Raw genomic sequence first — 24213 nt, 5'->3', positions numbered from 1 at the left:
CTAAAATTCCAGAAACATCAGCAGGACTCTTGTATTGTAATTTTTATTGTATTTGTTGTTAAATAATTTAGTGTAAGAGCACTGGCAAAGGCAGAAACAAACACATGTTTCATTTTGATGAATCTGGTTGAATAAATAGAACTTGTCAAGCACTACAGATTAGTGAGAAAACTATGGGGACAGTGTTTTATAAGTTCACTTGTAAGGAGAAAAACATACATAATTATTAATATTTAATACTTATTTAATAACTTGAAGTTTAACATCTACATAATATATACAGAGCCTGTAGTACAGGAAACCATAAATATAAAGATGTTATTATGTGGCACAATATTCATTAATTAAAGGAAATCCTGTAATTGAGTCCATTTAAAATTCTTATTTCATGCTTTCATTGCTCAAGCATAAAAGTCAAGTTAATGCCAATAATTCTATTCACATTCTGCTTCATTGTGTATTGCCTAGGATTTAAATGAGAAATATTTATGTCATTTTAAAATATGGATTTTCAACATTTCATTTTCTTGGTGATACCCATTCATTCTCCCTAGATAGTTGGAAGGTCAAAGCTAATGTTACGGGAGTGTAGCTTAATTATTTTGGGGTGATGGCTTTAAGATTCAGGGTAACTTGCAGCTGGGCGCAGTGTCTCACGCCCGCAGTCCCAGCATTTGGGAGGCCGAGGCAGGGGAATGCTTGAGCTCAGTAGTTCAAGACCACCCTGAGTAAAATGGCAAAACTGGCAAAACATTGTCTTTACAAAAATTAGGCAGGTATGGTGGTGCGCACCTGTAACCTAGCTACTTGGGAGGCTGAGGTGGGAACATTGCTTGGGCCCGGGAGGTGGAGGTTGCAGTGAGCTGAGATCGCACCACTGCACTCCAGCCTGGATGACAGAGTAAGACCCTGTATCAAAAAAAAAAAAAAAATTTAGGGTAATTTGTACCAAATCTTTTGAATGTTCAAGTGGCCTCCCTGTATTCAACTACATTGACAAGAATTATTGAATAAGTATTTGGGGTATATATAGGCTATAGAAATATAAATTTTGACAGGATATATCTAATTAAAGCTATGAGTTATACAAAATAAAATTTGACAGAACATAATTAAAAGCATTTATGAAGACAAGTGGTTTTCTTTTAACAGATAATAAGTTCAGCAAGCCCGTGTGCAGACTTCTTTTATCGAAGTTTATCTTCTGAATTGAAAAAACCACAAGCTCACTTGCCTGTGCATACAGAAAAACAGTCAACAGAGGATGCTGTGAAATTGATTCAAAAATGCAGTGAGGTGGATTTGAATATTGTCATATTATGGAAGGTATGTGCTACTAAATTATTTCAGCAAGCCTCACTTGTAGATACTTGAGTCTTAAGCTGAAGAAAAAACGTATATTACTGTTTATATTTTTTATGTGTATCTTTTCTAGTTTCAGTATTGAAACTAACCATTACATGAGGTTTTTTTTTTGGCCTCAAAAAAGAATTCATTCAAATTAGATAACATTCTTCTGTGTTACTGTTATTTCTGTGTGTTACTGAGAATATTGTAGACATGATAAGCTTTGAAAGCAGATGGTATTAAACTGTTCAGGGCATTTCCATTCTACAGAGGGAAAAATAGCACCAAGAACCTCTGGAAATCCACTACATTGGCTCCAAAAACCATTAATTTTTTGTTTTTCATATTTCATATAATCCATTTACCTTCCCTTTTATTAAATTGTTAATTTTTTTGCTGTAGTATTTTTAAAATGACATATTTCATCTGTAAATGCTTCTGTATGTATTTTTCACAGATGAAGACTTTTTTGTTTAATTTAACTGCACAGTATTATCTTTCCCAACCAAATTAATAATTCTTAAATAATTATCTAATTGGTCTGTGTTCAGTTTTTTCCAGATTATTTAAATATACTATTTTACCCTATTAAAAAAAATCAGATTCAAATAAACTTCACACAAGGCAGACCCGAATGAGATTATTTAGACATTAGTATTCCCTAAGGTTAGCTAAACTATACTGCAGAGGAGTCTTATTTCTTACATTACACCCTTTTGTATCATATGCATGTACTGCTTATTTTTAAAAATGATTCTGCAGTGAAATGAAGGATCTTGTCCAAGAATAATCACTGGAACTTTGTGACAAGGTTTTGATTTTTTGTTGTTTGATACAAGAGCCAGCATAAAGACATGTTCATACTAGGTAATCAATACATGTATTTCAAATTGACTCAGAAGTTTTTATAAAGTGTTCTTTTTTTTTTTTTTAACTAAACCATGTTTTTAAATAAACTTTTTTTTTGAAACCAAGCTGACTTTGCATGTTTCAAATGAAATCTAAATAAATTGGTACTTTTGTTGATTATAGAAGAAGTTTTATGTTAAAAAGATCAGTTATACATTATTGGCGAAATCAAATTCTTCTGAACTTTAGAATCATATAAGTGTATAAAGCTCTTTGGTTTACTTCTTCGTTCAACAGGTTTATGCCATGTAGCAATCCATAATATTTCTGAGACAAGGTTTTGTATAATATATTCTGTACTCATTGTTAAGTGCATGGTATTCTTTGATGAGGGGAAAAGTGTTATCTTTTAAGAAATGGCCCTGAACCTAAAGCCCACTGCTAGTATCACTAATCACATAAAGAAGAAAGTTATCTGAGATTGTGATGCTCCTTGGCTGGGAAATGGAAGTTTGAATAGATTAAATAATGGGTTATTAAGTTTGGTAGTGGCTAGTACCTTGATAAGTTTATAATTTACTCAATGGAGAAAGTGACTGGCAGATTTTTGTTTGTTTTAGTTAGAGTTCTAGATAATGCAAAAATGATTCATTAGATTAAAGAAAATTTGAAAAGTCATTCAAGTCGTAAGATGCACAGGAAGCATAGGACTCTTGAATAAAATATGATTCAGGAGAAAACCAATAGCTCGAACATTTTTGTGAAAAAAATAGTTGAAAAAGGGACATAATACAACTCCTAAACAATTTTAATCAAAAATAAAGGTTAGTTTTAAAAATCTAAGGTTTTGTGCAAGCAGGAGGATGCATTATAGAATTAGCCATGGCTATGGGTGACTGTCACTCAATGCCATAACATCATCAGAAAAGACATCTGACAAGTCTCAGAACCTTATCTGTCAACTCTTACCCCTTTTTGAGTAAAGATTACCCTATCAGGTGTTTAACTTCTCCTGCCTTTCTGGGTTTTGCAAATATAGATACTGAGCAGATCCTGAGCCATCCTATGCCTTACTGCAGCACTACTCAAAGTTTGTTCTGTGGATGGCAAACTCACTAGTCCATTATAAGTACAGAAATTGAAAGTAAACGATAAGAAACTTTGATAGCATTTTGACTAATTTTATGTTTTTTGAACCTAATAAAAATATTGGGCTAGTCAAAAGAATTAAGCCTTTGTGTTTGCATAATGTGATAATGACAGTAAATCAAAGCCATTTATAGATTATATTTTCCCCAGCGCCGAAGCAATTCAAGAGAGAGAAGAGTTATAAACTGAAACAAGTATTTTAATATAAAGTCAGCTCACTATATTGGAAGAAAAAAGCCTTTTTTAAAGCATATATATTTATATTTACAAACATAACATTTCCAGTTAAAGGATTTATGATTGTACTCACTGATTTTGCTCAGCTATGTGATAAACCCTAGGACATTTCAGAAGCTAGACTGTAAGAATAAGCCTTTTGGCTGTATATTGGTAGTTCAATAAAGAAAAAAGCTTGTGTTATGGCATGGTTCTTTTAAAGTAGTTTCTTAAGGATTCTAAAGAATGTTGGAAAGGATTTTGCGACGTATCTCTCTCAAATATCCAGGCCAACTGTGTTATATTGAGGCAAAAAGATTTGTTTTTTTGGATACTTTATTGATTGAATGAATAACTAAAAATAGAAATGGTGACATTGCCAGGAGTGTCAATAATTGATAGATATTGGCCATAATATTTCCACTTTCCATCAAATATTGGGTTGGTTACTTTAGAGGTTACTGTCAAGCAGGTAACATTTTTGTGCTTTGCATTTTTTAGGCATACGTTGTGGAAGATAGTAAACAGCTTATTTTGGAAGGTCAACATCATGTTATTCTTCGCACTATAGGAAAAGAAGCCTTTTCATATCCTCAGAAACAGGTGATAACATAGTTTGCTTTGCCGTTTTCTGGTTAACTTGTAGGGTTTGGTTGGTTGGTTGGTTGGTTGGCTTTTGTGTTTTTGAAGGGGTCTGGTTTTTTCAGGTTTTTTTTTTTTTTTTGAGACCAGATCTCACTTGGTCACCCAGGCTGGTGTGCAGTGGCACAATCATGGCTCACTGCAGCCTTGACCTCCCCAGGCTCAGGTGATCCTCTGGCCTCAGCCTCTTGAGTAGCTGAGACTACAGGTGTGTGCCACCACACCTGGCTAATTTTTGTTTTTTTTTGTAGAAATGCAGTTTCACCATGTTGCCCAGGCTGGTCTCGAACTCCTGGGCTCAAGCGATCCTCCTGTGTTGGCCTCCCAAAGTGCTGGGATTATAGGCGTGAGCTACCATGCACCACCATGTTCAGGTTTTTATATTGGTATTTGGATTGGGTGTTGGTGACAGAAGAATGATTAAAAGTGAACATAAATTGATTTTAAAATTCATCAGCACCTTTATCATAGTATTAAGATGCAGCTATGATTTTTGGGGTTTCCTCAGATACATTCCATATTGAATCCGGAATTCATAGGTATGAAAAGAACTGATTTGCTTAAGAGTAGAGAAACTGTATCTCTTTATTTTCTTATTTGTTATAACAGGATATCATTGCAGAGCTCCAAGGATATACTGTAATATGTAAAAGGTGGCCCCTGGAGTTGTGTAGCAGCTGCTGATAGCATTGAATATGCTTTCTTACTTTTCCTAAAATAATACTTAATGTTACCGAAAAATTTTCATAGTAAATATGAATGAAATATAAGCACATTTAGTCTAGTAATTCAAACAGTGGCCCTGTATTTTGCTTTTAAATAACAGATCTTAATTTTCAAGGCTCCACCTCCATTATTATTATTATTATTTTTATTTCACCATGGACCTGAAGGCAACCCCTACCATTAGTTCTGATAACTTTTTATTTTGAAATAATTTTCAGACTTACAGAAAACTTTCAAGAATAGCGTAAAAGACTCACTTATAAATAAGTTTCATTCAGGTTACTAGTGGCTGACATTTTGCATTAATTGCTTTGTTGTTATTTACATATGTATTAATTTTTTTCCCTTAATCATTCTTAATTACTCTCAGGTAAGTTGCAGACATCCTGTCACTCTGTCCCTGGATATAATGCTTCATTGAGTATTCCTAAGAAGAAAGACAAGACAGACAAATCTCTTACATTAAAAAAAAAAAAATCTACAACATTACCACATTCAGGAAGTTTAACATCGATGCAGTACTCTTATATATAATCCATATTCAAATGCCATCAAAGGTTTTAATTCCATCCATGTGACTATTTGCTCTTTTCTATGCAAGATCTAGTTTAGGATCATGCTTTGCATTCAGTCGTTATATCTCTTTAGTCTCCTTTAATCTGAAACAGTTTCTTAGCCTTTATTTGTTGATTATGACATTGACATTTTTGAAGAGCTTGGGCCAGTTATTTTCTAGAGTATACTTCTTTGGGTTTTTCTCGTGTCTCCTCATGATTAGATTAAGTTTATACTAAGTGATGTGTTGCGTAAGAAAGCGCATGATGTTAATTTGTCTCATGATCAGTATTGGATCATTTAAGGTGGTGCCATGTGTCTTCACAGTCAAGTTACTGTTTTTCCTTTCATAATAATAAGTAATTTGTGCGGAGATAATTTGTGGTGGTATAAATGTCTGGTTTCTTTCTTTCTTTCTTTTTTTGGAGACAGAGTCTCGCTCTGTCACCAGGCTGGAGTGCAGTGGCACAATCTCGGCTCACTGCAAGGTTGCAGGTATTCTTTTAAGGCCATTGTTCATGTGTTTTCCTCCTGACAGGTGGTATATAGAAATGTATTCAGTATAATTTAGAAATCTCAAATAAAAAGCTTGTATTTTTTTGGTGACTTGAATACATAAATAATACATTTTTGAACTTTTTACTGAAATGTAACATAAGTACAGAAAAGTAAATAGCTTATTGGATTTTCGTAAACTGAAGAACGCTCCAAACGAGGACCCAGATCAAGAACTAGAACCTAACCAGCACCCCAGAAGTTCTGCATTTGTTCCATTCCAATCAGAAATCTTTCTCTTCCAGACCAAACTTCTAGTCATTTCTTTCTGACTTATAATTCAAAAGCAAAGCTACTTCTTTTGAATTTATGTAAATAGTCATACAATATATACCTTAGCTTCTTTTATTCAACTTCTGTGTTGGTGAAGTTTACCCATATTGTTTGGTATACTTGTAGTTTTTTTTATTTGCAGCAAAAATTTCATCTTAAAACTTACTGACTATTCTCCAATAAAAGGAACCAGAGTTCCTTGGAAAAATCCTTGATTCTAGGGCTGGAGCAGAGAAAATGCAAGATGAGCCAGAAGATTTTATGATACTGGAAAGTAAGGATATGTACCCGAACTGATTGAGAGCATACTGAATTTGTGTTTCTTACAGGTTACAAAGTGGCTTTTATTCTCCTTTGGTCCTCATACTCTGTAAGCAAGGCAGGTAGAATTACCCCCATTTTACAAATGAGACTCTGTGAAATAAGTACAGCTATAATATTTCATAATAATTGTCAGTTTTAAAATTGTCTGAGAGAAAATAGAAATCTGTTGATTGAGGATGTGTAATTTATCAGTTTTCACATTGTTCCATCCATCCCTCAGGTAGACTTACTTATTGAGGTTGAATTTGTTTGCTTTATTTACTATTTTACTACAACCTCTTGGGATAGTGCTACCACATAATAAGTACTTGGTAATTATTAAATGAACAAATAAAGAAAGCTGAGTTACCAAATTCATTCCACTGCATTAAGAAACCAAAAATATTTTAACCAGATATGAGTGGCTCTGTCATACTAATAGTTTGCACACAAATAGATAGTACACAGTAAGCTTTAAGATTGCAACTTTCAACATTGCAGTTCTGTAATCAGCATGTCTTTTAATTTTTGTTGTGCCTTATAAAGGATAAATATAGGGAATACTATGCACAAAATTATTTTACCAATGCAACAACAAAATCTGTTTTATTTAGCACATATTCTATTTCCAGAACTTATATGTGTGCTTATGTTATGCATTTATTACATATTAAGTTCATGTAAATATTCATTCAGCTCACTTAATGAATGGTAAAATTTTAACCAAAAAAGAAAAAAGACAGAAGAGGTGATATTGTTTAATAAACTACAGGTTTCATTGAGTGGTTGTTATAATTATAAAAATAAAGGAATTATAATTTCCCTTTTGTTATCTTTAAATATTTAAGAGCCTGCTAAATGGGTTGTATTGCAGATTAATATACAACCCGTAAGTTTAAAGTGTTTTAGAAACATTTTTCCTTAAGAATTTATAAAAGGAAAGTCTTTCTACTTTTTATCTTACAATTTTGTACATTAATTTTTTTTGCATTGAAAATATATTGCACTTTTAGGTCTTTTTCTTTTCATAAAGTGATTTATTCACATAAAAAACAACAACTATGTAATGGATCAGAAATATGCAAAATTTGAAATTGCATAAATTTTGCAAAAATTGCAGAAATATGCAAGATTTGAAAAAGCATTCCTAGTCATACACAAACTGAATTCAGCCTGAGAGAAAATAAGAAGAGATTGAGTATCCCTTCTCTGAAATGCTTGGGACCCAAAGTGTTTTGGATTTTGGAATATTTGCATCATATACCTGCTAGGTGAGCATCCCTAGTCTGAAAATCTGAAATCCAAAATACTCTAAAGAGCATTTCCTGTGAGTGTCATGTCAGCACTCAAAATTTTTTGGATTTTGCAGCATTTCCGATTTCAGAGTGTTTCAGATTTTGGATCTTTGGATTTGGGCTGCTCATCTGTATAAGTAAAGAAAGAAACTGTCCATCAGTAGGGGAGTCGGTCAGTTGTAAAATTACAGAATTAAAAAAAGACATTGCCAATATTCATCCAACCATTGTCATGGGATAAGTAGGTTCTGCTTACCCACATTAGTATTTGTTGTCTCTGTAGTTATATCTTCATTGTGCAGGTGATCAGCCTGATGCCAGTCATCATTTGTGTTATCTCACTAATATCCCTTGTCTGATTTCGTGCTTCGTAATCAGTGTTCTGAAACTTTGATTCCTGAGTATTCTACCAACAGAAAGCCTGTGCTCATTGTTCAGTTGATAGCAAGTTATATTTATCACTATACATTGGCATTCATCCACATTAACTGTGTTGTAGTGATTAACATCTCACCATTACTTAACTCTGAGAAAATAGTGGGATTAAATACCTGAGTCTGTACGGCCAAATGACAGACCTTGGACCAAAATAAAATCACCAATATAAGTGTTATGTTTTGAGTCCTGTGAAAAGCTGGCAACTATCCCATACACACATCAAGATGCTTGTGTACCGAGAGTATACTAGTCTTGTATTTAAATCTCTGATTGGCCAATCTAAATTTCCTTAAAGTCTGAAAGAAGCTGAGTGTGGTGGTACATGCCTTTAGTCCCAGCTGCAAAGGAGACTGAGGTGGGAGGATTGCTTGAGGCCAGGAGTTCAAGACCATCTTGGGCAACATAGCAAGACCCTGTCTCTTAAAGAAAACAAGTCTGAGATAGTTTATTTTTTAAAATAAATTTTAAAAGCATTCAGCTAGAGAAAATTATCAGATACTGGGGGATAAAGTAATCCACATAGGTAAATAACAATAATAGATACCATTAATTAGGTATTTGGTATTTGTCAAGTGTTGGTTCACATCAGTACTTAAAATTCCAACCCTGTGAGGTGTAGGTAGAAGTCCTCATGATCTGACTCCTCTGTTTAGGCTACAGAAGGCATATAAAATTGTAATTTTAAGTCATATGATTAGCAAAAGGAAAATTTAATTGCCAAAGCCGTATAGCACAGTAGTTCAAAATAGAACTGTATTTGTATATAATCTCTGCCACTTAAAAAAGATCTTCAATTTTTTTTTAACATTTCTGAATTAATTTTCCTCTTTTTAAGCATAAAAATACTTCCACCTACATCCCACATGTGAAGGCTATTACATTGTATCGGATAGTTTCTATCTCTGGTTTCCCCTTAATCACACTTCTATTCTCTTTCATATACTCTGGTTTATCTGATTTTTAAAGATTTTTATTATAAAAGTAGTAATTTTTATTCCAAAAAAGTAAAATATCCACAAACTGTCAATTGGAAAGATAAAAAATTTAAGACAAAAAATCAAATATACAAATGAGAAAGCGAATTCTGCTTTGCTTTTCTCTCCTCAGGGCCACTTTTTGAAGTTACCCATGGTCAAGTTCCTTTTCTATTCCAGAAATGTTCCATGCTTATGCAAATATTAAGTATTGGAATATATGTATTTGTAACATGCTGTTAAACTTTGACTACTATATATTTTTGGTCAATTTTCATATATTTGTATATCATACCAGTTTCAAATATTTTGCTTTTTACATATTTTGTGGGACAGATTTCTAGAAATGAAATTTCTGGCCATATGATTATATGCTTGTCTATTACCAGTGACTAGGTTATAATCTTTTTTTGTTTGGGTTTTGTAAAATTTGTCTTTTTTTTTTTTTTTTTTTTAACCAGTAGCCCCAGGGTGTTACTTGAATATAATATGGTTAATTTGTTACTTGTTAATGGGATGAATTTGGAACCAGTGCCAGCTTTTATTTTATTTCCAGCAAAGTTAGCTCTTGCTTTTGCAACTGTGTAGATAAGGGGTCAGCAAACTTATTCTGAAAAAGGCCAGGAAGTATTTTAGGCTTTGCTCACCAGATTGACTATGTCATAATCACTCATTTCTGTCATTGAAGTCAAAAAGCAGCTATGGACAGTATGTTAACAAATGGATGTGGCTGCGTTTCAATAAAACTTTACAAAAACAGGACGCAGGCTAGATTTAGCCCATGGACTGTAGTTTGCCAATTGCTGGTATAGATCAAAATCAAACTTGGCTATCAGAAAATTATAAATCAAATATTATTCTGGGGGGTTTGGGAAAATAGAGAAAAAAAAATTAACCAAGAAATAAAATAATAGTAGAAATGGGATGTTTCTCCACTTTCATCTTTCTCTCTCTCTCTCACCCTCCCCAACTCCCTGCCTCCCTCCCTCCTTCTGTCTTTCTATTTATTTTGACACAGAGCCTCACTCTGTTGCCCAGGTTGGAGTGCAGTGGTGCAATTTTAGCTCACTGCAACCTCCACCTCTGGTTCAAGTGATTCTCCTGCCTCAGCCTCCTGAGTAGCTAGGATTAAAGGTGTGTGCCACCACACCTGGCTAATTTATATAGTTTTAGTAGATGGGGTTTCACCATGTTGGCCAGGCTAGTCTCCAACTCCTGGCCTCAGGTGATCTGCCTGCCTCAGCCTCCCGAAGTGCTGGGATTACAGGTGTGAGTCACCCTTCCTGACCTCTGTTTTCATTAGATGATAATGATTATTTGTTGAAATAGTCATAATGTGCCTGACAAATGCTATGTTAATACTTTTCACATGCATTTTAACCTTCAGCTACTATAGTTGAAGCACTATAATCTATACAATGCAGCAGGATATTTTCAGAATGAAATATTAAGACAGTTTTAGATTTTCAGCTATTAAAACAGGTGCTATGCTATGGAATGTCTGCAGTTCTAAGTCCTGTGCAGTATTATCATATGAGAATCACAATAACCTTTGAAGTTATTATTGTCATGAACTTCTTTTTACATATGAAGAAATTAATTATTAAAGTATTAAGTAACTTATCCAAGATCACAGAGCTAATATGTAAAGCTACTGAGATTCAAGTCTAACTCCAACATGTAATAAGTGAGGAATGAATAAATGATTCCAGATACTGATTTTTTTTTATCCTAGATTATACTGCAAATGATAGCAGCTATTTGCTTAACAGCAGAAAAAGTACTGTTCATGCATTACATTATCTCTGCCGATTTTAACTTTTGTATGTATACACTATGCTTGCTTTTTTTTTTTTTTTAAACAAGGCAGTGTTCTTAGTGTCATATGTTTTTTCTTTCTTTTCTCAGGAACCACCAGAAATGGAACTATTGAAATTTTTCAGGCCAGAAAACACTACAGTTTCCTCAAGACCATCAGTAGAGCAGCTTTCTAGTCTCATTAAAACGAGTCTTCATTACCCAGAATCATTTAATCATCCATTTCATCAAAAAAGGTTTGAGCTTTATTTTTGTTAAAAATTTTCTGCAACACATTGGCACATGTATTTGTTTCTTTCTTTATTTTGGCAGTGACATTAACCCAAATATTGAAGAGGAAATTTAGAATGTTTTTGAGTCTATAGAAACTTGAACTAAACAGTTCAAGTACAGACAATATCAGTTATTTAAGATTTATTAAGTACTAAACTTCATGGCAAATGTGATATATTTGTAATTTTGGTAAATAGCTTGAATATATAAACCTCTAAAATTCTAAAAATAAGAAGTCCTGAATCAGGCAACATTTCAAAAGGTTGCCAGTTTTGCACATATAAGAAAAGATGGGAAGCCTATTAGAAACAATCTAATAATTGAAGGTATGAATTTTGGTGAAGTCACCCTGGATGAGGATGGGGATAGGATGGAATAGAACAGAAAGAGAGTGGTGACCTGTGGAACAGTGACATCTGAGAAAGAAGCTAAGGAAAAAGAAGCCTGTGAAGAAGACTGAAGAAAAGGACCAATTAAAAAATTAGGAAGAAAAGACCAATAAAAAACTATCTCAAAGGTTGAGTGAGACTAGTTCAGCAGAAGTGGTTAATAGTTTAAGATGCTACAGAAAGGTCAAATAGTAAATGGGCCAAAAGGTCATTGGATCTGACAGTAAGGAGATCATTCATGATTTTTGAGAAGAATGCCACTGTATAGGGGATAGAAGCATGACATCATAGGTTGAGAAGCGAATAGGAGGTAAGAAAGTAAAGATACTGTGTTGACCATCCTTTCAAGAAACTGGGCTATGAAAAGGGATCAGGGAGTATCTGTTCTTACTAGGTAAGATATAGGTATGTTTGTGGTCTTGAAGAAAATGATGAGATACAGGGAAAGTAACAAAATCCTTAGTAGATGGAAAGATACATGCACTGAAGAATTACAGGATTTGCTTTGCACTAAAGAAGGGACCTTCTTACACATTATGGAGTGCCTCCATTTTAGGGGGTAGTTATAAGAGCAAGGTTAGCTAATTAATCTAGGAGATAAGTGTAAAGAGTAGAGAATTTGAAAAAAGTAAAATTTTAGGATAGCTACTGAGAAGATGCTAGCTGAGGATGCACAGAAGGAGTACTGAGCAAAATTAAGACCTTGACAGTGACTTTAAGAGGAAAAATATTTTAAAAAGTAACTTAGAGCTGGGCATGGTAGTACACACCTGTAGTTCCAGCTACTTGGGAGGCTGGGGCAGGAGGATCACTTGAGCCCATTAGTTTGAGGCTACAGTCAGCTGTGTTTGCACCACTGCACTCTAGCCTGGGCAGAACAGCAAGACCCTGTCTCTCTTTTTTATTTTTTTTAAGTGAATTTTTTTTTTTTTTTTTTTTTACAAAGCTAACACGTAAATAATTACCTCTATAATCTCTATGCAAGTAGAATTATACAGAGTATATTCGTATGTCTAGCTTCTTTCATTTAATACTATATTAGTAAGAGTCAGCCATTGCATGAACCTGTAGAATTGATTTTCATTGCGTATGAATATATTTGGATATACCAGAATTAGTTTATCTACTTAAGTGTTAATGGACTTTTAAAATATTTTCTTTTTTCTTCTTCTTCTTTTTCTTTTTTTAAAATTTTTCTGAGACAGAGTCACAGTCTGTTGCCCAGGCTGGAGTGCAGTGGTACGATCTTGGCTCACACTGCAGACTCTGCCTCCCAGGTTCAAGTGATTCTCATGCCTCAGCCTTTGAGAAACTGGGATTACAGGTGTGCACCGTGCACCAGCAGCTCAGCCAACTTTGCTATTTTTAGTAGAGATGGAGTTTCACCATGTTGGCCAGGCTGGTCTCGAATTCCTGGGCTCAAGCAATCTGCCTGCCTCGGCCTCCCAAAGTGCTGGGATCACAGGCACGAGCCACCACGCTCAGCCATAGAATAGTTTCTGGTTTGAACTATTTTGAATTCTGCTGTGAATAATTCTTCTGCACCTTTCCTTGTACATCTGTGCTTGCCTTTTTTTTTTACATAGGAACTTTTCCAAAGTGGTTTCACTAATTTGCATATCCCAATAGCAGCATATGCGAATTCCTTCTGCTTGATACCTTCATCAGCACTTACTCTTGTTGGATCTTTAAAAAATTTTATCCTAAGTTATTTTTTAAATACGTGTGGTCTTAAGTCTTTGTCGTGATCTTAATGTTGCCCACCCACTACTCATTCTTTTTTCCTTTCTCCGATACAGATGTGTGCAGGGTTCACCTGGGAAAATGTAAGAAATACTGAAGGATGGGCCGGGTGCGGTGGCTCATGCCTGTAATCCCAGCACTTTGGGAGGCCAGGGCGGGTGGATCACGAGGTCAGGAGATGGAGACCATCCTGGCTAACACAGTGAAACCCTGTCTCTACTAAAAATACAAAAAAGTTAGCCGGGTGTGGTGGCAGGCAGCTGTAGTCCCAGCTACTCAGGAGGCTGAGGCAGGAGAATGATGTGAACCCAGAAGGCAGAGCTTGCAGTGAGCCAAGATCGTGCCACTGCACTCCAGTCTTGGCAACAGAGCAAGACTGTGTCTCCACATGAAAAAACAAAACAAAACAAAACAAAAACTGAAGGGTGCTTCATTCAGTCCTACCCCCAGAGGTTCCAATTTGATTGGCCCAGAGTAGGGCTTGGCATCTGGATTTTTCTTAAGTTCTCCAGGTAATCCTAATGTGCAACCATAAGTGAAAATAAAAATGTTTATATTTTATCCTTATTGAATCTCATACACTTCTATGAGCAATTTTGATTCCCTGATTCATTTTAACCCAGTCTTCTACTTCAGCTCTGTTTATTAAACCTGTCCTGCTTCATGTACTTTCTGAATACCCTTGGTGCTTCTTTTTAACCTTAGTGTTTAAAACCTTTGCTACATTTACAGGCTAGTATGTTTAGGAGTTCTCTACATCATTCTACTGGGGTTAAAAAACCCTATAGAATCTATGTGAAACAGGAAAGTTTTGATCAAACTAAAGTAGAAGAGTAGGTTAAATGAAGCATTCCAAAATCAAAACTCTGCATGGAAGTATGTAAAAACAAGGCAGGTTCAAGGATAAAATGTGGCGGTTTTCTCCTTGGCTGCACATTAGAATCACTTGGGAATTTCTGAAATTTCCAATGCTCAGGCTGATTGATTCAGTCAGATTCTCTGGAAGCAGGGTTCAGGCATCTCTAGTTTTAAAATGTCTTCAGATCATACCTATGTCCATCTCTATTAGTCATTGTTGCCACAATAATGCTTCATAACAAACCATTTCAGAAATCAGTAGCTTATAACAAAGCATTTATTTCCATACTCATGGGTCTGCTGGTTGATAATTTGGCTGTAACTCTGCTTTGGTCTGTGTGCTGTTTGGATTTGGCACCTGAAGAAACTTGGGTTCACGTCAGTGCCACATATATTTTGGGCCCAGTTCAAAGGAGCAACTGCTACCTGGAGTATGTTCTGGTGGCATGGCTCCGGAGTATTAAAAATGAGCCAAATTGCAAAAGCACATTTAAGACTTTTGCTTGCATCAAAAGATACTAATATTTCATTGGCCAAATAGCCTCACTTCCATAATCAACAAGGATGATTCACAGTCCCACAGTGGGTGTGAATAACTGCTAAGTAGTACTCACAGTTACCACAGTAACCAAGGTTGAGAACCATTGAAATGAAGGATCAAGTGATTGGGTGTCCGTGTAAAACTCAAAAACAGATGAGAGAGTATAATTGAGAAAGCTAGAGAGATGGGAGATGGTGGTCAGAGTGGGGTGACCGAGTATTATGTTAGGGATAGTTGTCTAATGTGATAGGGAAAAATTTCCTGGTTTGGTCATGGAAGTTGTGTGGCTGAGTTTTGAATAGTACTGAAGATTGTGGAGATGGTAGGTCCAGGATTTGGGAAGGTATTGAATAAGTCATCTACCTACACAGTGAAGTTGTCCAAAATGATGACAAGACTTGGAGTTGAAGGAAGAAAACAAACTTCCCTGACACTTTTAAAATTATGCCAATAGATGGTACAAAAGAGGTAGCCAGAGAATAGTGTCTTACTAGGTGTATGCCTCTGCTTGACCAATACAGCAGGTGAATTCACAAATGGGAAGTGAAGGAGATGTTCAAACTACACATGCTTCATCTTTACCTCAAATATTTCAAAAATTCCATTTCCTCCCCCTTCCCCAAAGAATTCTCGCTGTCTCACTGTGTTAGTTTATTGGAATGAGAACAGAAAAAAGAATACAAACTTTAAGGTCGTTTATGATGAAAGAGTGGAGGCATCTTTACAGGAGAGGTAGTAGGAAGAAATCATTAAGAACTACATCAGTCACCCCGAGATATGGAAGATGTTGGAAGAAATACAGCATCTTTTGTTGAGAGGATGATACAGTTAAAGACAGATGTAGAAACACAAAGAGAAGACATGGAGGATATAGGGAAGCATTCTTAATTTAATGGGGGTTTCAGAAAACAAGTAGAAATGTGAGGAAATGGGACAGTAGGAGGTTTGGTCATGGTAGTGGGACACAGAGCAGTAGAGGTATGAGAGTAGAATAAAGAATAGGTGACAGGAGATAACAAAGATAAAATCATACTGGGTTTAGCTGCCATGAGCATGAGTTGTTATATTAAATAATGTTTCTGGAGCTTTTGAACATGTGCTAGTCACTATTCTCAGCACTTAACATGTTTTGTCTTACCTAATCACCACAACAAACCCAAGAGGTAGAATCAATTATTATTCTTTGCAGTTTACAGTTGAGAAAACTGAGGTGCAGGTAGCAGTCTGACTCTAGGGCCCAGCTTTTTCATTGGGTGCAGCGGTGGGAGAATAGTTGTCAGAACTTTGATTTCTCAGCCCTGTTTGTGGTTCATTAGGTTAGCATTTTAGAAAAACTACTGTGTAAAGCAGTTTTCAAAATGTGGTCCCAAGGCCAGGCCCGGTGGCCCACACCTGTAATCCCAGCACTTTGGGAGGCCAAGGCAGGCAGATCACCTGAGGTCAGGAGTTCAAGACTAGCCTAGTCAACATGGTGAAACCCCTCTCTATTAAAGAATTAAAAAATTAGCTGGGTGTGGTGGCGAGCACCTGCAATCCCAGCTACTTGGGAGGCTGAGGCAGAATAGTTTGAACCTGGGAAGCGGAGGGTGCAGTGAGCCAATATTGTGCCATTGCACTCCAGCTTGGGTGACAAGAGCAAAACTGCATCTCAAAGAATAAATAAATAAACCACCACCGCCACCACCAAAATGTGGTCCCAGACCAGGAGCATTAGTATCATCTGGGAACTCAGAAATGCAATTTCTTTTTTCTTTTTCTTTTTTTTTCTTTTGAGACGGAGTCTCGCTCTGTCGCCCAGGCTGGAGTGCAGTGGCGCCATCTCGGCTCACTACAAACTCCGCCTCCTGGGTTCACATCATTCTCCTGCCTCAGCCTCCTAAGTAGCTGGGACTACAGGCACCTGCCACCACGCCCGGCTAATTTTTGTATTTTTAGTAGAGACAGGGTTTCACCGTTAGCCACGTTTGTCTTGATCTCCTGACCTCATAATCCGCCCACCTCAGCCTCCCAAAATGCTGGGATTACAAGTGTGAGCCACTGTGCCCAGCCTAGAAATGCAATTTTTGGGGCCACACCCCAGACCTATGGAATTAGAATCTCTGAGAGTAGGCCCAGCAGGTTTTTTTTTTTTTTTTTTTTTTTTTTTTTAACAAGCTTGCCAGGTATTTCTGGTGCATGGTCAAGTGTGAGAAACATGGTTAAAGAATAGATTGCATTGTGGTGCTAATTAAGAGGCTCTTGCAGTAAAATGAGACATAAGACTTGAACTTGTAAGGAAAATGAGATACAGTGAAGTAACCAAGTTCCAGAGATGTGTAGGTGAGAGAATTGGCAGGAATTTGTGAAGAACATTGGGAGTGGAGGTTAGTGAGTGTTAGGAGGAGTCAGTATGATACTTACAGTTTGCTGGGGTAGATGGGGGTACTCTTCACTGGAATGAAGATGATGAGTTTCACTTTGGACCAGGAGATATCCAGATGTTCACATTTCTTCCTCTACTAGAAGCATTTGGATAAGGTACAAAGAATTTGACATTTGAGGATCAAATGGGAACAGAATAGCATAAGTTCCTGAATATTTACTTTGGGCTACAAATTGCGCAATTGGAATTTAATTTAATGAGATGCTTCTGACTGACTGGACACCTACCCAGTAATCTCTGTTGCCCTTCTTGCTACATGAGAAGTTTGGGGGGGGAGGTTAGGGCATAGCATCAGTACAACCTGGTATGGTTTTTAAATCATCTTAGTTTTTGCTTAGGGAAACCTGATGTTTGCAGTTTGCAGTATTGTTTAAAAAGTATTTCTCAGTAAGAAGATATAAAATTTCTGAAAGTGTAAAACACATTATCTGAGCAGAATTTAAAAGTTAATGTGTATGAACTTACACGGTTACTGTTTTTTCTTCTTTACTATCTTTGTGTTTATAGAGTAAAATGTCTATAATAGTATATAACCGTGCTTCATTTGTACATATATTATGTTCATTTCTTGCATTCTTGATTTGAAATCTGTACTACTGTATTCACATGTCCTCTTCTATCACTGCCTGTCTTTTTTCCTACGCTTTAGTAATTTATTAATTATAACATGGTATCAGAAAGTAGGCTACCTGAGCAAAATGAATCCACTCTAAAGGGATTTCCTCACAACTATATAGAAATCATTCTCATGTTCTTCAGAACATGATGTTTTGCAAATTTGATAGAAAAACAAATGTCAGTCTAGGCCAAGTTCTCAGAATTAAGTAATTTTTAATAAGCACAAAGATAACAGTATTAGTTGTTGGCATTTTCATGGTTTACTTTTTCTGCATTGATTTAAGTTGAAATTTTGTTTTTAATTTTGTGAAATATCTAGAAACATCTTAGTTTTTTTTAGATTAACTGTAATAAATGAAAATAAAATAGTTCTATGAATGTATATATTCTGATATTTAGTATTGTCATTGTATTAATATATTTTTTATTTACAAAACAATTTGTCTTGAGTGATTTTGGAACTTGATCTCTTTCCTTCTTGAATCTGGTTGTTTTTAAGGAGCTTATGCTCTGTTACATATTCTTAAGTGTTATTTTCAGGAAAATTGCTTTTAAGAAGAAAAAAGTATATAACTTTTTTATTTTTCTTCCATAGCCTTTGTTTAGTACCAGTCACCCTTTTGCTTTCCAATTGTTCTAAGGCTGATGTAGATGTCATAGTTGATCTTCGGCATAAAACAACAAGGTAAAGATTTGTTTAGTGCAAGGTTATTTTGTAGTTTAAGGTTCAAAGTGATTTGGGAGCAATTTAATATTTTGAAATTATGCAAATAATTTCATGGATAAGAAAGTTACTAAAGCATGTCCTGGTTTTTTGTTTGGTAATACAGAAGGCTTACAGATGTGTTACAGAGGTCTTAAATATTAAAGATTTTTTTTCTTGATTATAAAATAGTACTTAAAAAAAATTCATTTCCACAATCCCACATCACATACTCCTAGAGCCAAATGCTTTTGGGAATTCAGAAATTTTTGAATTTTTGGAAAAATACTATGAAGCATACACTTAACATTTTTGTATAACACCCCAAACAGGATCTGAGACAGTTCTCTGAAATCCAAACACACACCTATATATATGATTTTGTGTATCATAAATTTATTAACAATACTTTATTGGGGGGTACTGGATTGTTTTCCATTTTTCAATATTATAAACAGTTTCAATATTATAAGCATTCACGTACACACATTTATATATGGCTAACTAAGGGTTTAAAAGCTTAGATTTGAAACCAAGTTCTAATATACTCTTATGGGCATTAAATGAAATAATCCACTCTTAGCATTGTGCCTAGAAAATAGTAACTATTAATAATAAATGTTAGCTGTTACAGTAATGATGTTGCTATTATTAATAAACAATTGGCTTCATAAAATAATTTTTAGAAATAGAATTGTTGGATGAAAGGCATATGTATGTTTGTTTTTTTCTTGAGATGGAGTCTTGCTCTGTCATGGGCTAGAGTGGAGTGACGCAATCTCAGCTCACTGCAACCTCTACCTCCCAGGTTCAAGCGATTCTCCTGCCTCAGCCTCCTGAGTGGCTGGGATTATGAGCATGTACCACCATACCCGGCTAATTTTGTATTTTTAGTAGAGATGGGGCTTCATTATGTTGGTAGACTGGTCTTGAACTCCTAACCTCAGGTGATCCACCTGCCTCGGCCTCCCAAAGCGCTGGGATCATAGGCGTGAGCCACCGTGCCCGGCTGAAAGGGATATGTTAATGTGACTTTGGGGAAAAAAATTATAAAGAAAAAATCCTGCAACTTATCATTTTCCTTCTCCCTTAGTCCAGAAGCACTGGAAATCCATGCGTCATTCACGTGGCTTGGACAAACACAATATAAACTTCAACTTAAAAGCCAGGAGATTCATAGTCTGCAGCTGAAAGCGTGCTTTGTTCATACAGGTGTTTATAACCTTGGAACTCCTAGGGTATTTGCCAAGTTATCGGACCAAGTTACAGTGTTTGAAACAAGTCAGCAGAATTCCATGCCTGCCCTGATCATCATCAATAATGTGTGACAACTTGGACATTTGTACTGAAATCCACGATAATCAGTTTGTGCTGGATGGGCTTTACAGCAGTATTTGATATACCTAACTTGTTATGGAGGTTGATTGATATCTTATCCCTGCAAAATACTTTGACTTGTCATTTTGTTTATGATGCAAAGCACGTTGGACTGAGAATACTTATATTCTTTTTCTGTATTTCTTTAAACCCTGAGAATAATTTACATGCTCATAATACAGGATTTCAACATATCTGTGCACCTTATTAAGCCCCATCTTAAGAAAACACAAAGTCTAAGTCTGCTGTTACAACTTGTCAATGGCATATGAATATTAGGAGATGATTCTGAGAAAGGAAAGGCGTTGGCAGTACTCCTGTTAAGCCATTAGTCTCTAAATTCCAGCTTTACTGTGAAGTTCTATAGAGTGTTAAATACAAATTTTCCTGTCTTGCTTCACACAGTTCCTTAAAATCAGTTTTGAACTTTGGTCATAGAGTCTTCATATTTCAGTATCTGGTGGTCCCTATGGCTTATATATAACTTTGTAAAAAGAAAAAAAATTTTTTTCTGATGCTTTGAATATAGTTTTGAAAGGAGTTTTGACTTTTTTCCCCCCTCATTCATCTCAGTAGAGTGTACTATTTCACAATACAATTTTTGTCATTAAAATTATCATATTCTTTATTATATAACGTTAACAATTGAGTTGATCTGTTTAAAATATAAATCTCAAGTTAATTAAAAATAAGCTTTTCAAAAATGTATTATATTTATAACAAATGTACTGTAAATAGAATAAAGACATGCTATTCACTGTATAGAGTATCTGTTGATTAGAAAGTCTGGTTTCAAAATAACTATTCAGAGAATGGGCATTTGGACATAGGAAAGTTCAGTTCAGCCCTGCTGCAGATAAAGAAATGGGAGCAAAGGTGTTTCAAATGAAGCTCTCTTGTAATTGGAGAAGGAGGGAAGACAGAGTGTAGGAGTGGGTGGCAGGGAGTACAAGAGCCAGGGTCAGCCAAGTCTGGAGCAGATGGGGTCCTTGTGCCATTGACAGCTACCATGGTTTGTTCCATCTCAATCCCGGCACTAATCAGAGCATACTGCACCAAAGTGGGGAGAGATCAAAAGACCCCGTTTTCAGACGGAAGATTCCAAACTTGTACTTGAAACAACTCTTCTTGAGAGAGGGGTGGTTAGTCTGTGTGCCTCTCTGCAACTGCTGCTTATGCTTCTCGATCTCAAGTGGGTCTCTGGCTTCTCAGCTCCTTCCACTCTGTGTCTTAGCAGGTGTGGGACAAGGTGGAGAGGAAGGTCACATTCTAAGGACACTCATTTCCTTCTTGAGAGTTTAGGGCCATGGGCTTATAAAAAAGTCTGAGGAGCAAAGGAAATAACAAGAATGAGAAGGAGGCATAATCACAGTGGTATCTCATTTAAACCACTCAGCTGAATATTAAATTGAACAGATTGTTAGACACTAATAAAAAAATTAAACTACATAAACCTACAACTGAATATATTAAAAATAAAGGTAATAAAGCACTCAAAATTACCTTGTAAATATTACTCAAGATTATTTCTAGTGCATCTGTATCCTGGAAATATGTAATGGTGTGTTTCTGCTCATCTCTTGCCAACCCTGCATTCAGTGACTTGCTGGTAGCTTGAAATCAATGGTAGTGGAATGTTTACCTCAGGAAAATCGGCAAATACTATACACCAGGGCTTGATTTATTTTTGTTGTCTATGCTAGACCTAAGAAAGTGTTGGAGAAAATGTTAGTGATGCGTATTAAATTTAAAAGTGTTGCGTATTTGTAGCTATTAGGAGTAGCACAAATAGTTTAGGAAAATATTCCTGCAGTATCTGAAAAGTGTTAACACTTTTCAACTGTTAACCCAGTTCAACAAAGAAGTTGCCTATATCACTGATGAACTAGTGAAGATCCAACATGTGTTTTCTCACTTCCTCTTCCTCCTTAATAGAAACAAAAATATCAACCAGCATTCATACTAAAATTATTCTTGCTTATCAGTTGCAACATAGGTTTGTTTTCTATACAAGAGCTCAGCAAAAATCAAACTACCCTGAGAATCAATTGACTTTTTGGAATTTACGATAGAGTATTGCATATTTTATTGTTACTTGTAAAGTGTGTGCTATACAAACTTTACACAAACGCAGTTTAAAAGATTTTTTTTTTCCCCCTGGAGAATAATTTGATAAACATTCATCAGCGTACCTCTGGGCGTAGACCATGAGAAATATTCTGACGTCTACATTGCAGTTGGCCAAGAACTAAGGAATCTTATGGAATCTTCCAGCTTTTAGAACCCAGTAGAGCAGTGGTTCTCAAAATGTAGGCGCATAATCATTAGGGCATTACTAAAAGTGTAATAACAGAGGTTCTACCTCCTTAACCCAATTTTGTTGGTCTGGTTTGGGGATGAAACTTTGTTTTTGTTGTGAATTTCCTTTTGTTTTCAAGTCTGGATTTTAACAAGCCCCAGTTCTGAAGAAAGGATCTGCATGGTACACTTTGGAAAACATTGTCCCAGGAAGCCTGAGAAGCACTTTATAACGTCGATTGAATTGTCAGGCACATCATGGAAATGTTAATCTTTAAAAGTTCTAGGTAGCTAGGCCAGTGTTTTAAACACATGCCCCTAAGATATTGATTTGTTCAAAGAGTAATTTTCTACTTCAAGGATATTGAAATATTGAGTTTCTGGTAGCTCATTTGTTCAGTTAGGTTAAACATTTAATAAGGCTGGGGTTGACAATCTCAGCTTGCCTATCAATTTTATTATTTCTTGGCTATTGATCAGAACTATGAACTCTTACAAAGGTTTTGGTGTTGGTTGGCCTATTTTGCCATTCACAATTATTAGGTTCTTTTGGGCAGATACATGCAGTCCCTACTAGGTATAGGTAGATGAGAGTTATAGATAGGATGACCACATAAGTTTTCATCCCAAATGAGACATTTTGAGAATGAAGGAGGGCACTATTAACAATTACAATTATGGGGACAATGGGATAAACTGGGTCTGTTGTGGGCACCGAGATGTAGGGACCAAGGGAAAGCTTCCCCTCTGCGTTCAAAAGGTTCACTGAAAATAAACTGACAATAAGCGGATATAGAAAAAGGCATGTGAAACTTATTTAACCTGCTTAAGCACAGGGGAGTCACATGAGAATGATTTCCCAGTAACCCAGTGAGGTCCAGATGCTACTATACACTTCATAGGGGAAAGGGAGACTTGAGGTGTGGCAATTTTGAGGAGTAGTAAATGATTGTTAGTGGAGGTGAATGAACCTGGAGGCAGTAACCTGTAAATGATTCTCTTTGGAATTTGAATGAGCCCAAGAGGCAAACATTGTCAGGCCTCTGAGCCCAAGCTAAGCCATAATATCCCCTGTGACCTGCATATATACATCCAGATGGCCTGAAGCAACTGAAGAATCACAAAAGAAGTGAAAATGGCCGGTTCCTGCCTTAACCGATGACATTACCTTGTGAAATTCCTTCTGCTGGCTCAGAAGCTCCCTGACTGAGCACCTTGTGACCCCCGCCCCTGCCTGCCAGAGAACATCGCCTTTGACTGTAATTTTCCACTACCCACCCAAATCCTATAAAACAGCCCCACCCCTATCTACCTTTACTGACTCTCTTTTCGGACTCAGCCCACCTGCGCCCAGGTGAAATAAACAGCCTTGTTCCTCACACAAAGCCTGTTTGGTGGTCTCTTCACATGGACGCACATGACATTTGGTGCCAAAGACCCGGACTTCTCTGGGACACCAGTCCCCTGTCCTCTCCCTCACTCTGTGAGGAGATCCATCTACAACCTCGAGTCCTCAGACCAACCAGCCCAAGGAACGTCTCACCAATTTCAAATCGGGTAAGCGGTCTTTTCACCTCTTCTCCAGCCTCTCTTGCTACCCTTCAATCTTCCTCTCTCGCTACCCTTCAGTCTCCCTGTCCTTCCAATTCCAGTTCTTTTCCCTCTCTATTAGAGACAAAGGAGACACGTTTTATCCATGGACCCAAAACTCCAGCACCAGTCACAGACTCAAGAAGACAGTCTTCCCTTGGTGTTTAATCATGCAGGGACGCCTGCCTGATCATTCACCCACACTCCACCGGTGTCTGATCACCGCAGGGACGCCTGCCTGACTATTCACCCACACTCCAC

At 36.3% G+C, this 24213-nt stretch overlaps 1 protein-coding gene across 1 annotated transcript in view; it reads left to right on the top strand.

The window, feature by feature from the left end:
* Positions 1-21555, top strand: part of TRAPPC8 (trafficking protein particle complex 8) — a 135675-nt gene extending 114120 nt beyond the window's left edge. Inside the window, exons 25-29 of the mRNA XM_011974378.1 lie at positions 1153-1326; positions 4063-4164; positions 11231-11376; positions 18580-18669; positions 19781-21555. Coding sequence (XP_011829768.1) covers positions 1153-1326; positions 4063-4164; positions 11231-11376; positions 18580-18669; positions 19781-20015 — 747 coding nt within the window. The 3' untranslated portion in view covers positions 20016-21555. The remainder of the gene's footprint in view (positions 1-1152; positions 1327-4062; positions 4165-11230; positions 11377-18579; positions 18670-19780) is intronic.
* The last annotated feature ends 2658 nt before the right edge of the window (positions 21556-24213 follow it).

Source organism: Mandrillus leucophaeus, unplaced genomic scaffold (assembly GCF_000951045.1).
Source record: "Mandrillus leucophaeus isolate KB7577 unplaced genomic scaffold, Mleu.le_1.0 Scaffold145, whole genome shotgun sequence".
NCBI lineage: Eukaryota > Metazoa > Chordata > Mammalia > Primates > Cercopithecidae > Mandrillus > Mandrillus leucophaeus.
This window is presented reverse-complemented; position numbering and strand designations above follow the sequence as displayed.